Below are 16766 nucleotides of genomic sequence, written 5' to 3' on the forward strand. Positions count from 1 at the left end.
ATGGCAGACACACAAATCCTTTCAGCCTCGTCTAATCCTCATACTTCCATCAATCTAAACGTCAATCTTAAATCCTGATTCCACTCTCTGTTTTTGTTTGTGGCTCAGTGCGCTCATGCAATCATATTTTATCTGTGATGACTTGTAATTTGTTTGCAAACAGCCTGTACACCCCCTCTCCACCCCCATTTCTCATGTCTTCAAAAAACCGGCACAATCTAACTGATTGCACTTATCTCAACACAAGGAAGGATTTAAATATGCAGCGAATTTTCGCCCTGTCAGAGTCTTACCTAAAAGCAAGTCCGAATTCCTCTTCGGGCTATTTTTGTCAAATTGTAAAATGTGCTCCTAACTGCCTGTGGTCTGATAGGACAGTGGTTCCCAAACTTTTTACAATGGCATACCCCCCAGGGATTTGACATCATTCTGCGTACCCCCTTTCTTACAGTCACAATTGTGGTCTCAAACATTTTTTTATTTGCATTTTAAATAAGTGTAATTTTCTTTTATCAAACAATAAATGATATATGACTCATATATAAATAACTGACTCACTGCTTAATGAGATGGATGTGCTTGAAATGACTTGAATAACTCTGTGATGGTTAGAGAGTCGGACTCGTGACCAGAAGGTTGCCGGTTCGATCCTCAGGGCGGGTAACAACTGAGGTGCCCTTGAGCAAGGCACCAACCCCCACTTGCTCCCTGGGCGCTGCAGTGATAGCTGCCTACTGCTCCAGGTGTACGTGTGTTCACCACTTGCTGTGCGTGTGTTCACTACTCTCTGGATGGGTTAAATGCAGAGGTCACATTTCGGGTATGGGTCACCATATCTGACTAATAGGTCACTTTCACTTCACTTAATGTTTTCAAAGCGCGATCGGCTAAGGCACGATACTCTGCATATAAAGTCTGTCAGTAATTTTTGTGCGAAGTCACATGCGGTACGTAAAGACGTGCGCTTACGCACACTATGAGTGGACGCATATTTTTTGATTGGATGTCATGAATTTGACCTTTTATGGCACTACGTGACTACTATTTTGCTGTGTGTACACTAGAGGGAGCACGTCTTTATATTTAGCTTGTGAGAAAAACATGCCTGGATGATTGTCAGGTGCGTTATAATTAAGTAAACTGTAGATTTCAGGATTTTGTTCACGTACCCCCTCCATCACCTGGCGTACCCCCGGGGGTACGCGTACCCCAGTTTGGGAACCACTGTGATAGGACAATTAATCTCTTATGTAAATGTGGCCCCATTCAGTGGCATCTCACATACAGCATCTCCCTGTAGTGTGTCAAGAGTCATCACAAATATCTCATTGTGAAGGTGACTCATGGGTAATGTTCTCCATTATTTGATAACAGACAAAATATATCCAGTTTTTTTTTGTAGAAGAGCGCACATGTTCATACCAAAGCTTGTTGTGTTGTTAATTCCGAGTATCTTCTTCAGGTACCTGTGAAACAAACTTTGTAAAACTTTCAGCACACCATATGAAGACAGAGAAGGCGTCAAAATATTCCAGCATGACAATGTTTAGATTGACGACAAATCTTAAAGACGTGGTTGTATCGTGGCTGCTATGTAGGATATTTGAATGAACATTTGTTTATTTTTCATACACTTTTATCTAAAGAAGACTATTGTGCATCAAGTAAACTGTATATCAAAATAAATTTCCTTTAAATATTTTAATTTGTTTGTTCTAGAAATCAAACTATGACCTCAGTGTTGCTAGTGCCATGTTTAGTCATAGGAACCCTATATGAATTACGTGAACAATAGCACAAATAACAGAAAAAGAACAGCTTTATTAAAACAAGTCTATAAAACAGGGGTTCTTAACCTTTTGACTACAAGGCCCCCCACTTCCGCTCCCAAAAACTCAACATTTCTACCCAATAAAATATTTCAGAGCTTGATATTAACTGGAAAAGGGTTTATTCAATATAAAAATAGACATTTTTTATTTTAATGGTTAAGAACCATTGCTATAAAAATTAAAAACAGATTTAACAGATCTACAAAAGATCAATTTTGCTCTTTTCAAAGTAAATTGTTATGGCTTGACAAAAGGAATTATAAATGCTCAAATCTAGTAACTAAATAAGTTAATGTTTTTTTAAACAACATGACATGTGTATATTCTACAGACTTTACGTATAAAATAAAGATTCATTAATAGCCTAACTGGTATTTAGATTTTTATTTTTTTAATTTTTTATAGGAGCGGTTCCCTTTCTCACAATCCAGACGAAAAGAGTCGCTCTGGTCTTCGGCCTGCACCTCGCAGAACACCGCCCGTAACTAGAGGATGTCTCAATGCCATTGGTGGATCAAGAGATTCTGGTCCTGCCTACCAACATCTACAGGAAGTAGACAGCTTAGAGAGAGAGTCAGTGAAAAGGTTAGAAACATCACAGGCAACAGCCCCAGTGAGCTAAATGCTAATTATTTAAGGCTCGTGCAACGTTCTGCCCCAATGGATTAAACTCTACAGACTTAATGGATTACGTCTTTGCATAAATGCATTCCTAGAATGCAAAGAAGTGCTATTTTTAGGAATGGTAGCATCCATTTGAGTCAGCTCTGGCAGGTGACTGCCTCTATAAGGACCCTTGTTCCTGGCTTTTCCATTCTCTGATTATCTGTAGACTTGAAACAGTACAGTAACTTCTTCCACAAAACCTCTGGTTAGTTGTAGTACATACAACAACATACTTTTCTCTCTCCTAAATGACTTGGATTTGAATTGAACTCAAATTAATTTTTCTTTCTTTACAACTTAAATATATAAAGCTTCATTTCTTTGTTTGCTGTTGTGTTTTTTGGAAGGAAAACAGCAGCAAGGTTGACTGGCATGAACAATTGGCACTGACCCTATGCAAGGGCCATCATGGCATTACGAGTGTTTACACAGATTTTTAATTGCTGCTCAAAGGAGGCCTAAATGTATTTACACGGGAGCCACGATGGCAGGAAACAATGTAAAATGTGCGGAAATGTTGATCATCGATTTGCATGCACAACATACTGAAAGCAAGGCTGTTTGACATTGACATGACACTTTACACCCATTTATGTCATGGTACTAATTGGTTCAAATGCAAATCTCCAACACGAACATGCTGTACACAGTATACATTCTAAATAACAGAAATAAATATGAACAGGGCTATTTCTCTCAAGGATGACGAGAGAAAAGGTTTTAATGAACAGTTCACCCAAAATGAAAATTCTATCCTCATTTACTCACCGTCTTCTCATTTCAAACACAAAAGAAGATCTTTTGAAGAATGCTGGTAACCGAACAATGGCGGTACCTATTGACTTCTATTGTATGGACACAAAAACAATGCAAGTAAATTGGTAACCTCACTGTTCGGTTACCAACATTCTTCAAAATATCTTTTTTGTGATTTGCAGAAGAAAGAAAGTCATACAGGTTTGGAATGACAAGACAATGAGTAAATGATTACACAATTTTCATTTTTGAGTGAACTATCCCAGTTTAAAGAATAGTTCACCCTAAAAAATGGTCCCCATTGACTTTCCATAGTAGTAATAAAAATTACTATGGTCAAGTCAATAGGGACAATTTTGGGGTGAACTATCCTTTTAATAACCACCAAAATGAACACCACTGTCTCTATGTAGCGATACAAATTTTCCCCGATACAAACACTTGTGCATGACATCACCACCTGTGGGTGGGGCTCGATCTCATTATTCCCCCAAAGGCTTGCCCCCTGAGATTTGCGCTATACCACTGGCGAAGTAGGCTTTGATTATCTGTGGTGAAATAGAGTTATCCAGAGTATATCTTTAATGGCTTTGTATATGTCATAAAGCCTGTTTTATAATTGCTCCCCAGTTTTATGTGGTCTGTTTATGTGTGTAGGCTTTTGTCTCTACGCTGACGACGGGAGCAACAAGCGAGCTGGTCTGGGCTGTATTATTGAAGTTCTGAATGCAGGCATGACTCACTAAGACAGTAGGGCACTTGGGAGGTCTGCCTTCTCTAGAAGCAGCACAGATAATAAAAACCATACTGTCATAGCCAATTAAACAGCCAGTGATATATCAATGGAATGGGCTGTCCTGGATGAGTCCACCAACCACAGGCTTATCCTGGGCCAGTTAGTGGTCGTATGCTAGACAGGGAAGCTTTGTAGTGCACAAAGACCCCCACCTTCCCTAAAAATCTGTAGCGGAGCCTCAATGGGGTCTCGGTACTGACCTATTTCCAGGCTGCATAAGAATATTCCTCTGCCGGAGAGAGAACCGTTACCATAGAGACAGGCTGGGATACGGGACAGGATAGAGAAGGAGAGAGTGGGAAGAGACAGGAGAGGGATGACAGAATAACAGAGGGAGGGAGAGACCAAGATGGAACTGTTTTGCATTTGACAGCAAGAAAACAATGTTGGCCCTCTCATTCCTTCCGTCCCCCAAAAAGCCTGCTGTTATCTAACTAAGATGCCTTACACTGGGAACAGATTTAGCATTTTGATACTGTTTTTGGTATTTTTAGATAAAGGAACCTGTCAAACTCCTCTGGGTTGTCTGCATTCCCATGAGCTGGGTACTTAAAGTATATAGGCAAAATGTATAATTGCATATTCATGGCAGCTGTTGAAGTCACACTGTTGTGTAAACACTTTCAAGGGGCTTTTAAAAATAGGCTTTGTTTACACTGCACTAAAATCTTTGTTTTTCAAAGATGTCTTTAGGTTTGTCCACACCGGGTGTATTTACCTGTATAATCTTACACATGCTTGTCCCCTTAAATTTTGATGTCAAAGCCTGAGGAAAACATGCTAAGTTTAAAGGGACAGTTCACCCAGAAATGAAAATTCTGTCATGAATTACTCACCCTCTGGTTGTTTCAAACCTGTATACATTTCTTTGTTCTGTCGAACACAAAGAACGATATTTGGAAAAATGTTAGCAACTGACAGTTCTGAGGCACCAGACTACCATAGTAGAAAAACTTTAATGGTAGTCAAAGATGCCCCAGAACAGTTTGCTTTCCTAAATTCTTCAGAACATCTCATTTTGTGTTCAACAGAAAAAAAAATCTATAATTTTTCCTACTATGGTTGTCAATGGTACCCCAGAACTGTCAATTGCTAACATTCTTCCAAATGTATAGAGGTTTGGAACAACTTGAGGATGAGTAATTCTTGACAGAATTTTCATTTTTGGGTGGAATATCCCTTTAAATATTACATACATGCTGTTTGCCATTTCGGAAAACTGAAAATTGCTTTTACGTCTTGCAGCGGTGTTGAACTTAAAGTGCATGACAAGAAGCATCACGATATTTCACACATTCCTACACATGCTGTGTACCAAATCGTTACTTGTACAATTATTTCCCATTAACATAAGCTCCAGACACTATAGCACTTTGTGTGACATCACAGTAACGTCTCGAATAAGCTAAAATTACTTCAAATCTGATCTGACTGTCTGAGATGCATTTCCAACTAAAATCTCATTTAAAAACCATGTATAGATGTGGTTTTATGTGGGATTTAATGTGTTTGGGCTGATCAGACAACTAACAACTAAATGGATGTGAAAACGTCCAGTATGAGCAAAGATTGTAGCCTCTCTCTTACAGACATAAGGTTTTAACAGTAGCCGATTTCATGGGAAAAGTGTGTTTATGACTACTGACGTCCTTCTCTTACCCTTTTTTGTGTACTAGTGTTAGTAAGCGTTTGCTTATTAATGTGTTTTGAGTAAGGCGGTTTCAATGAGGTTTCAACGAAGGTCAAGCTGTTCATTATATAAGACCTCTCTAAACATGCCCTGAGAATATTCCACTACACTCCTGCCCTTGCTTTTATCATTTAGCCTAATCATTTTACAAAAAAAAGCTGCAGGTATATGAAACCGTTATGTGATACTACGAGAACAGAATTGCATCATCATTTGCACAGAACACCCTGACACTTCCTTTAGATATGAATGAAACGCCATACCTCAAAAGGTATGTTGCCTCCTGTTGTAACAAACAATCATTTGTGAGAAGGTGACCACACTGCAGCATCTACAGGACAAATTCAGACGTCAGTAAATGATCTCTGTCTTTCAGGGATTCAGAGAGCGAGCATCTTACACTTATATAAGCAGAGGAGATGAAGGAAGGGTCACAGAAAGACGTGCTCAGCAGGGGTTCATTAAAAACAGATGCATTTCTGACCCTGTTCTCTGACATAAGAGGTCAAAAGAAGTCTTCCTGTTTTCTGCTGAAATGTTATATTTCTGTCAGGGGGCGTATGAACCATCGGAAGAAAGGAAGGGGCCAAATATCGGAATATTATATGAATATTAATTAAGTGACATAACAATGCCTTACTCCTTATTGTTGAAAGGCAGATAATGACACGATACTCAATCCATCCTTTTTTAACTGTTACTTTATAGGATGATGTTTCAGTCATAGATTCTACCGCATTAATACATTTTCATCCAATTTATTGTTGTATAGAAAATGGAATCAGACTATTTGCTTCCCTAGATTGAGGCTTAACTCTGACTCTGTCATTATCAGAAATAGCAGTGCTTGGTTAAATATTGATGTCGTGAAAAAAAGCCATTCTTTGTCAGGGATTATGAATTATTACACAAAGATAATGAGTCAAGGGAACAATTCTGATTGCTCCTAAATTGAGAGATTAGTTTACCAAAGGTCTGTTCGGATGAAACTTCGGCTTTCATCCCATTTGAAAGCATTCTGCATGCAAATCTTCAGAAGATTCACTTAAGGATGACTGCTGCGCAGAGTAGCGAGTGCAAATCAGGAATCTAGCTAAAACCCAGCTGAACTAAATGATTATGAGTCAGAGAAGCCTTTGGGGTTCCAGATAAACTGAAGAAATAAATAGCTAATAACCTGAAAAGTGTACAGTAATTGTTTGATTCTGTTCATAATAAGCTCAACATTTGAAACAGATTTCTTGTTTTGTGCCTCATTAGGACTGCCACGTAATGTAGCGAATAAAGTGCATTTTCAATGTAATCAAAACCAGGGTTGTAATCAAAACATCAAATCAGAAAGTTTGGTGGCTTTTAGTCTGTGTCTGTTCAATTTGAAATCATCCATATGCTAATGTTCTCCTAAAAAATTAATTTTCTCTTTTGGAAACAATCAGGCCTGCAATCAGATCTGCCTCGAATGAAAATGTAATTTGCCACCTACTACCAAAATACTGAGTGTGAGCTCATGGCTGTGATATAACTAAACTCTTAAAAAAGTCTTTAAAAACTCTTTAAAAGCTTTAATTAGAAATACTGTATGTCTTTAGACACGTTTTGTTTTCTATGTGCTCAACAATAGGTGCTTGTGTTTTGATTTTCACCTGTATTCTACATGCTGTTGAGTTCCTGGTTCTATGAAGTGTCTCCCTCTAAACACTCTCAAGCTATGGTAGTCAATGGTGCCCCAGAACTGATTGGTTTTCCACATTCTTCAAAATATCTTTAACAGAACAAAGACATTTCCGTAGCTTTGGAACATCTCAGGTTGTGTAAATGATAACAGACTTTTTATCTTTGCGTGAACTATATCCTTTTAAAATAGTGATTTCTGTTCAAGAGAATATCTCCCTTTGCAGTGAACTTTAAGCATTGTGACTTTGCAGAGGTTGTTTATGCTCAAACAGCTACATTACACCCCAACTAAAGTTAAAAAAGTGAAATCCCATGAGACCACCCCTTAAATAACAGAAGAACAAATTTCATCCTCTTGCTGTGATGCCAGGCTCAAATTCATCTTAATATTTATCAGTTATATATTTAGGATTAAAAAACGCCATATTTCACTTTGTCAATCACACTGATTTTCTTCTCTTTCCAGAAACATTTCAGGCCCAGCTAATGATCTACATCAGGATTCCTTTTACAATATGCAAGCCTCACAGTCCTGTAAATCATGGAGCAGCCACTTAGACTACAGGTCTGCTAGGAGCCTCAGGTCAGGTCCCCCTAGCCAAAGTCCCGTGGCTCCATACCGGCCGTGCTCCATACCCATCATCCCCTCCGTCCACTCCTATCAGGATGAGGACTCCTGTATGCAAACGGCACCAACTAACGGAAGCAGCCGCAGTTCATCTCCCCCAGAAAGCACTCCGGATGGCCCTGCTGTCAATCAACGGGCCACCATAACAATTTCCAATAGAGCGGCTGGTCAACAAGAGGAAGTGTCCTCTCTGCTAGATGAGGCTCAAGTACAGCTCAAAGCACTAGCGTTCGCCCAGAGGAAGCAGGAGGACATTGTTGGCTCCGTCCCTCAGGGGGCCAAGGAGACTGTGTGCATCCTTTTAGCAAATGGCGGGGGACAAGGGGGAGTGGCCTCTTTTGGTCCCACAGAGACTCAGTTAGTGAGCCCACGAGACACACACAAAGATGCCACAAAGCTTGGCCAATGAGAAGGTTTGGGATGGTTCGATAGGACAAACCACAAACATCCCCAGTGTCTTGGGCAAGAAGCACCAGAGTGCTCTGCCAAATTGGGATGGATCACCGAATCTACCATTCAATTTCGGAGGACCTGCTCTGTTGTGCGTATGGGAGACTGACAGCCTTGACACGTGAAAAGATAATTTATTTATATGCATTTATTTAAGGAGAAACTTCTATTAGAAAAAGAAAACCAAATAGTCTGTCATCTCCATGGTGTTTTTAACTGTATAAAATATACATAAATATATATAAATGGATATAAATATATGAATTCAAACCGAGTGACCTAGTACAAAAACTGTTTTTATTGTATCAGCTCCTCCACATTTAAAGACTCGATGCTTGGTGGTTCGAAAAAAGTACATTTTAAAACGCAAACAAAAGGGAGTTGTTTTCCACTCACCACATTTCCAGCCAAGCTAATGTTGTCCAACACACAATCTTGTGTTTTGCACCTGCAGTAGCTGTGTTTACTATCACCAACCCAGTCACTGTCCTCTACCCTGCCAAGGAACATGGCTCCATCTGCCCTAAAAACAGAGCAAGCAGATTACGAATTACAATCAGACAAAACTTCTAAATGAACGTTGCATCCAGGCATGAGGTCGAGCACTGCCTCCAAGACATGAATTGCAAGAAATCGGTGTGTCTGTCAGTTTGTGGAGCGATCTGCTTTCTTTTCTGTTTTGTGCCTCAGTAATGTTCAATTAGGTTCAGATATGAGCAAAGATAAACTAAGTGCACGGAGCACGTTGTATTACGAACCACGTGCGATGCACAAAACATGGCCTCCCTCCCTGAATGGAGAGCGGCGAGTCCTGCACAGGATAACAGGGCGGGATCGAGCAACACAAGGAGCATCTGTGCTTTTTCTTTTGTTTTCATGAAATGATCTGCTGCTTTCTGAGCGGAGGGAGCATCCGGTCACATTCGGTCAGTACGCTACCCGCGGACATGCTATTTCCGTGAATTAACAACCAAATGTGGTAAGAAAGAAGAATTAACAAATGAATCTTTGGTGAAGCTGTTTGTTTGTTTACAATGTTTGTTTGTTTGTTTGTTTGTTTGTTTGTTTTCGGACCCCCTATTCACACAATTGTGCATGTTGGTGGTGTTTTTGCAGAGTCAAGCCATGAAGACAGACAACTCTTGGGTTTGATAACATTTGATAAATCTGTCACACTTGTATCTCGACGATTCAAATGCCCTTAGTGATCTACAGACAAGCCACGCAAAGAGAATATGGAGAAGAAGACACGTTGTCTGCTTATTTTAACCCAAATCCTGGTAGATCAAATATAATAACAAATGAATGGTCTGCTAAGTTTTATAGATCAGTCTTAATAGATTTGGTCAAAGATGTGGACTGTGATGCTGTTTATATTTATTTCTTTTTATCTTTCTTTCTGAGTTGTTGTGCCACTTTCAAACATCTTAAAGGGATAGTTCACTCAAAAATGAAAATTCTGTCATGTTTACTTACCCTCAGATTGTTCCAACCCTGTATACATTTATTTGTAATGATGAACACAGGGTGATATTTGGAAGAATGTCTGTAACTAAACAGATCCCATCCCCCACTGGCTCCCATGTCCCACCCTGACATTCTTCCTTTGTATTCAGCAGAACAAATTAATTTATGCAGATTTGGAACAGTCTGGGATTTGAGTAAATGATGACAGAATTTTCATTTTTGGGTGAACTATCCCTTTAAGACTCCCACAATTAGTTTGCCGTCATAGAAATCTATATTTGTCTTCATCCTCCATCCAAAAGGTTGTGTCCACCACCAGTCCTAACCTGAGACCAGGTGAAGTAAAGGTGAGCCTTTGGTAGATATCGCTGTGAATGCAGAATGAATAGAATCTTGCTTGATCTTTTTAGACTTGTTCCCAGACAGAAGCAATGACCTCATCAGTTAACAGCTGCTTGAACAGCATGTCTGTCAAGCTTTACTATACTCAACCACTACCCATTATTTTGGAAAAAAGTCCTTTTTTAAGTCCATTTTAAATCTGCCACATCTGAACTGATCTATAAACTGCAGACTCATTCATATCCAGGTATTGGCACCAGATATATAAACTGTTCACCAATCTGTTTAGCTACTGATGTGTCCATTTTAAATTGAAACGATGTGAAAAACAATTTATTTAAGCTGGACCATGCTTTGTACACTAGTGCTTAAGTGTATTAAAATATGTTTTGCACAGTAAATACAATGTATGGTACTTTATGCTGTCATTTTGACATGTAAGGTATATGAACTTGATGAAATATTTAGTGAAGACGGTACATTGAAGGCACATTTTTTCAAGTCAAGTCTCCACAGTCTGCACAATAGGCAACTATAAAAAGGTGTTACGAGTACAACTGGATCTCTTCATGGTTCTGTATAACAGCCCCTCTTGACATGAACTTTAATGTGCAATTTCAAAATCGAGAAATGACATTTCTGTTCATTCTTGTATGTAAGAAATTGCATTGTTGCCCTTTCAATTGAAATAGTTTTTCTTTTCATTTAAATCTTTTTTTTATTTTTTCAATAAAGATGAATCTTCAGTGTTGAATAATGGCAGAATGAGTGTTTTTCATGAAATAATAAAATATTGGTTTAGCCAAAAGCATCAAATTACATAAATACACAGACTAATTTACACACACAAATATTCAGATTTTGTGTTATCAAATCTCAATTATGCCACAAAGCCATTGGCAATGGGTCAAAGACGCTAAGATGTCCCCATCAAAAGAAATGTACAAAGGTGATTTTAGGTCCATAGAAAGCACATTAAATGTAAGTAAAATGTCTACTTTATTAAGTTTTTGGAGAATAAAATGTAAACATTTGGTTGAAATAATGTTACATTGTCATTCGGTGTAACACAATATGTATGTACAAATTCAAACAAGATGCTTATTCTGAATAAGGGAGCATATTACATTTTATTGTGCTTTAAATGAGTAAAACATCCTTTTTGACAAATGTGCAAAACCTAGGATAGTGACAAATTTTTTCTTTATGAACAGAAAATCTGTTTCTTTGTACTGTTTTAAACAACAACTAGTTTGCTGACAACCTGGTTCCATTTGTGGATCTTCTTTTTGATTTTACCTCTATCTTCCTTTAGCATTGCTTCTGGCTGTGATTCAGAAATGATAACACATTACCCCTCTCCCTCTATCTCTCTCCTTGTTTTCCCCAAATAACAATCCAGACCAAGCTCTGCCTGGTTCCCTCTTTCTCAGCACATTAAGGATGAGGTCATTTTCCAGAGACAACAGGGGAGAGTAAAACAATTGAAATGTCTTTTCATTCGCCCTCTGCTGGTAAGTAACAGGAAATACAGTTACAAACATGTATTTTGTTAACAAATAACTGCTAACATCTAAGAACTCTTTACACTTAAAGCAACAATGCTGATGTACAAGTTAATGCCTTAGCCACAGACAGAGTTTACCTTGCGCAGACGGGAGGCTTGTCTCTCTAAAGACTTACATTTCCCAGATGTCAGTAAGTGTCCTCTGGTTCACCAGAGCTGTGGGAACACAGTCGTAATCTATAGGGATTTTAGCAGACGTGCATACTTGTATTCCCTAATCTAACATTCAAATTGTGCGTTTCCCAAAAGCATCGTTAGCCAAGTAACGATTTAAGTGTTTCCCAAAACCATCATTCCAACGATCAATCGCAAGCATTATCGAAAAGTTGCAAGGTTGGAGCTACAGGTCTAGAGTTGTGGTTAGAAGCATCGTTCCTTATTTTTATGACATGTAGACTTACATGCATCAAGCTTTTGATAAAAGTAAGCAAACAACACGCAGTGCATTCCATATCCATCATTCTAAATATATACAAATTACATTTTACATCTTTTAGTTTGTCAAGAAAATAGAAGCGCAGTTGTTTGAAAAGTGCACATGACCTGCGTGCTCTTTGACCCTGGGGAATCCCTGGGCGGAATGACGTAGAGTAGGAGGACACTTATAAATGATGTGAATCATTTGCATGCACCCTGCAGTCCATCCAAAAAATAGAGCGCCAAGCACTGTGAAAATCAGATCAAGGAAGGCTCTTGTAAAAGAAGTGGACATATTTTTTCGGTTGTCTTTCACATCATGGTGCCATCAGTCCATCAGTGTTGTCATGACAAATTTATCCAGGCGCTGATTACTCTCATGGCATTATTTACGGCTCAGGTGATTGGCTCAAAAATGTGTGTGCCCAAAACTGAGTTACCATGAAGAATGCTGGCAGCATGCAAGTTGCCTTTCGCCATGGATGCCAGCCATGCAAATGCTCATGAATAACGCTCTTCAAGTATTTTAAACTCCTTGATTAAGACTATTTTTAACAATACTAGTTTATTTACAACAGCTATAATGGTTTGTGGCTTAGCTTTATTTGTATTAATTAGCACTTATTACTGTTTTCACAGGAAGCAATTCCTCCTAGTTTCCAGTAGAGAACAGTCTGAATTACATGCTTGCCATCTGTTGAAAATGATCCCATATGTGAATCGAAAGCACTTTTTGTGACTTGCCTTGCACAGGAGCATCTGCAAAATGCCTACATTTCAAATGTACAAACAATAGTGAAGAGCTACCTTAAATCCTTTTTGACTTGATGAATAAATTCTAATCGTCTTAACGATAAACGTTGACGATGAATGGTGTTATGAAGGAATCTTCACTACAGACGAACCAAGTTTCATTCCAAGTTTTTCATGCTTTTATCAGAAAAGCTCTGGGGACGTTAAAGGTTCTTTACAGAACCATTCAGCTGAACAAAAACCTTTTAAGAACCTTTTAAGTGTAGCATATGTAAAAAAAAGTGTCCAAATCCAGTCTCCAAAAATGGCGTCTGAATCTATTGTCCAAACTCAGCAAACCGTGAGTACTATCATGTCAAACATCTATAACTGCCAGTTAATTAAACATCAGAAAGACTTATTGATATATCTCTCACCTGCTAAAGAGATACAGGTCATATTTAAATATGAAGCGTTTGGTTCCAAAATGAGATAACTCTCAAATTTTCGAAAATCGTGTCATGATGTTTTTATTGTGTTAGTTATCTGTATTTTTTGTTATTATAGCTTAAATCAAAACAAATCCAACTGAAGTTTGATTGATATTAATTGGAATGCACAATAAAAAAACATGATTTCTGAAAATTAAAAAAACAGTTATCTCATTTTGGAACCAAACTCTTCATATATTCTACAAAACTTGTAGCATCAAAACTGTCAGCTGGCTGTCAGTGCTTGGCAACCGGCTTTCTTTCTTTTTGCCCGTTTATTTGACAGATACTCTGTCAGAGTGACAATTTTTGTGGAAGGAAAGGAAGAATGTTTCTATGTAAGCCTGCATCACCCACATGGGCATCATGACTAAATGTACCAGGAGGAGAACATACATGTACTGACGAAACATTTTAAGAAAAGTTCCTTTATTGTGGTTCCTCTCACTCGTGTTTGACAGGTGGCAATGACCCATGATGGAGACTATCCTGAGCTGTCCTGTGCATAAATGAATGCTTTGTTTTCTAGAAAACCTTCACCAGTTGCTGTTGCTGTCATTAATATGTAATCTATTACTGCAGACATTATGGAAAATGGAGAAAAACATGACACAGTGGGATTGTCTTATTGTCTCATTTTAGTCCTGTTTAAAGTCTGATAATTGAAATTGTTAAATTAAGCTTGAAATTTTGATTCTGGCGAAACTCAACAATATAATGCTTCAATTTTGCATTTGACAATCAAGAGCTGTGTGTTAACTGCGCGTCTGTGGCTTCTCAATTAAATATATATTGGACAGGCTATAAAGCTCCTGGTTTTTGTGCTCCTGTTTCTGTTCAGAACAGTAACCTTTATAAAGGAGTGTTATTGTCTATTAAGCATGTTTATCATCATATATTGACAATGTAATTGAAAAAATTAAGATGGATGTGGCTTCCTTGCTTGCAATATTCTCTTTGTGTAACATTGTGTTTCACTATGGTTAAATGCATGAATTACCATCTCAGTATCTGGGACTTGCACAATGTGAAACTGCTTAACTCGTATGGGTTCATATTGAAGTCTTGCAAGATCTGATTTATTTTTGATATGAGACAACAGTAATAACTTATAAATTGCACTACAAAACGGAGGCCATCATGATGTCATGTTGGTTTTATACTTTTTTGAGAATTTTAACAGCCTGACCTGCAACAACAAAATATTTTCAAACAGACTAAATGGATGCCTCAGTGGAAGCACTATATAGCAATTCTCTGAGTGAGAACATGAATAATGCATTGCAATTTCAGAGCTACTAAATTCCAAGTAGGACAATTTGTGCCATGTCTCAAAAACCTTAAAAACAAACACTATTTAAAGAGTAATCTTTAAAAATGTAGGTCTAAAAAACTGTTGGTAATCCCTTTAAGAAACTATCACAAATTAATTTTAACAATTTCCCATATTTTATTTTCAAAGTTTTGATCACTAGCATTCTAATATATGGAAAAAATAGTAGAATGAGTATGTTCAGACATTTACCCGGCAGTGTACATTTACATTTACATAGAGAACAGCATTTAATTTATGACATGAACATAGTTCAACTAATGCACAAATACATTTCAGTCAGTTTACTCGTCTCATCCTCCAGCACTTCTATTGCCCATCTGATGCTTTAATGTCTGTGGGCAGTCTGAGGGCATAAATCAAGTGTGCATTTCATATATGAAAAAAATGAAATCACCACCATTTGTGATGCAAATGGACCTGTTGTTTAATAAACTACTATATTTAAATATCAGTATGGCTAAATGGTCAAAAATCCACTAAGGAATTGAATTAGCATGGTCTTATGTGACGTTTTTTTTGTGTTCATTTGCTTCTTTGCTTGTGTTGTGAGACAGCTGATCAGATAAACAGGAAATTGACTACGCTGTGCCTAAACAAACACATACGATCCTCAGCATATAAACTTGTTTGCAACAAGCAAGCTCCTACAATCTAAACTTCGAATGGCAATAAAATTATATAAACTGCTTTGGAATGCAAACCACGACTTTCCAAAAATAGTTCAAAATAGGTATCCATCTTTTAAAAGTTTAAGTTCTAAAACATCAACTGACCCTGCAGAAAGATGAATGCACACATAAGTGAGGAGATCATCTTTTACCCACAACCCTCTCAGAACGAAAATACTTTTTTTTGTCTTCATAAAACCATCCAGCACTCCTCTAAGCAGTGTGTTTTTCCACCAGCACATTTTCTTTTAGCTGTACCAGTGCACAACAAAATTAAAACTGCAAAAAAATACACTATTCTGACCCTCCACCTCCAAAATTGACCACCCACAGTTTATGATTTTACAGGGTTTAAACCACAGCCTGTAAGAGATTATTTTACCCTGTAAATCCAGAGCTAAACTGGATATCGTAAGGATCTCCTATTCTCATGGAGACTGTGAAAGCTCTTCTCCTTCAACTCTTTTACCTGTATAAAAATATTGATCACATAAATGAGTAAGCAGGATATACCCATGTTTAAACATGTTTGTATTATATGCTGCAATAGAGAAAACTGGATGAATATGCCCCTTATTACTCCAAAACTTGGAGTGGTCAAGATGATCTGGTTGCCATTAAGTTACAGCATATACAGTGTTATTTTTTGTTAAAATACATAAACAACACTGAAACAAAGAAATACCTGCGAAAGTATATTTTCACGTGGCCTATATTAGATACCGTTTTAAACAAGAAAAGCATTTGCCAATGAGATACGAAAATAAGTAATTCATGATATTGTTTCTGAAACGCAATACTATTTTCGTATGCATTTTGTTTCAAGAACATGAATAGGAATAATTTCTTAGATATCTAGAATAATATCTTATGTTAAGAATATTTGAAGTTTTTATGGAAAAACAAGACACAAATGTCATTATAGAAAATATCTTTACCATTGTCCAAAATAACCATGAAGACTAAATCACCTCTACAATCCAAACCTTCTTCCTACACACATTTATCTTTTCACATTTACACGTTTTGTCATTTAGCAGACGCTTTTATCCAAAGCGACTTACAAATGAGGTAAACGATATAAGCAATTGGTACAACATAAGGACAACAAAAAGCATAAGTGCAGTAAAACTGTTCTCATATAGCCTACCACAGTATCCAAAGCTAAGTCTTTTTTTTAAGGATAGAAAGAGTATAAAAGAAATAGAAGTAGGGCTGTCGCGATAAACCGACGATAAATATCACGTGATTTAT

The 16766-nt window shown here is 37.7% G+C and overlaps 1 protein-coding gene across 3 annotated transcripts in view; it reads left to right on the plus strand.

Annotated features, from left to right (window-relative positions):
• Positions 1 to 11043, plus strand: part of LOC130559702 (pro-neuregulin-3, membrane-bound isoform) — a 300399-nt gene extending 289356 nt beyond the window's left edge. The window contains exons 8-10 of one of the 3 annotated variants that reach the window (XR_008963605.1): positions 2238 to 2417; positions 7881 to 9471; positions 9609 to 11043. Coding sequence is in view for 2 of the 3 variants with exons in the window: in XM_057342934.1 (XP_057198917.1) it covers positions 2238 to 2417; positions 7881 to 8451 (751 nt within the window). In the remaining variant the exon portion in view is untranslated. Of the gene's footprint in view, positions 1 to 2237; positions 2418 to 7880 lie in introns of all 3 variants that reach the window. The other 2 variants (XM_057342934.1, XM_057342935.1) reach the window with 2 other exon arrangements.
• The last annotated feature ends 5723 nt before the right edge of the window (positions 11044 to 16766 follow it).

The sequence above is a fragment of the Triplophysa rosa genome, linkage group LG9 (assembly GCF_024868665.1).
Source record: "Triplophysa rosa linkage group LG9, Trosa_1v2, whole genome shotgun sequence".
Classification (NCBI taxonomy): Eukaryota; Metazoa; Chordata; class Actinopteri; order Cypriniformes; family Nemacheilidae; genus Triplophysa; species Triplophysa rosa.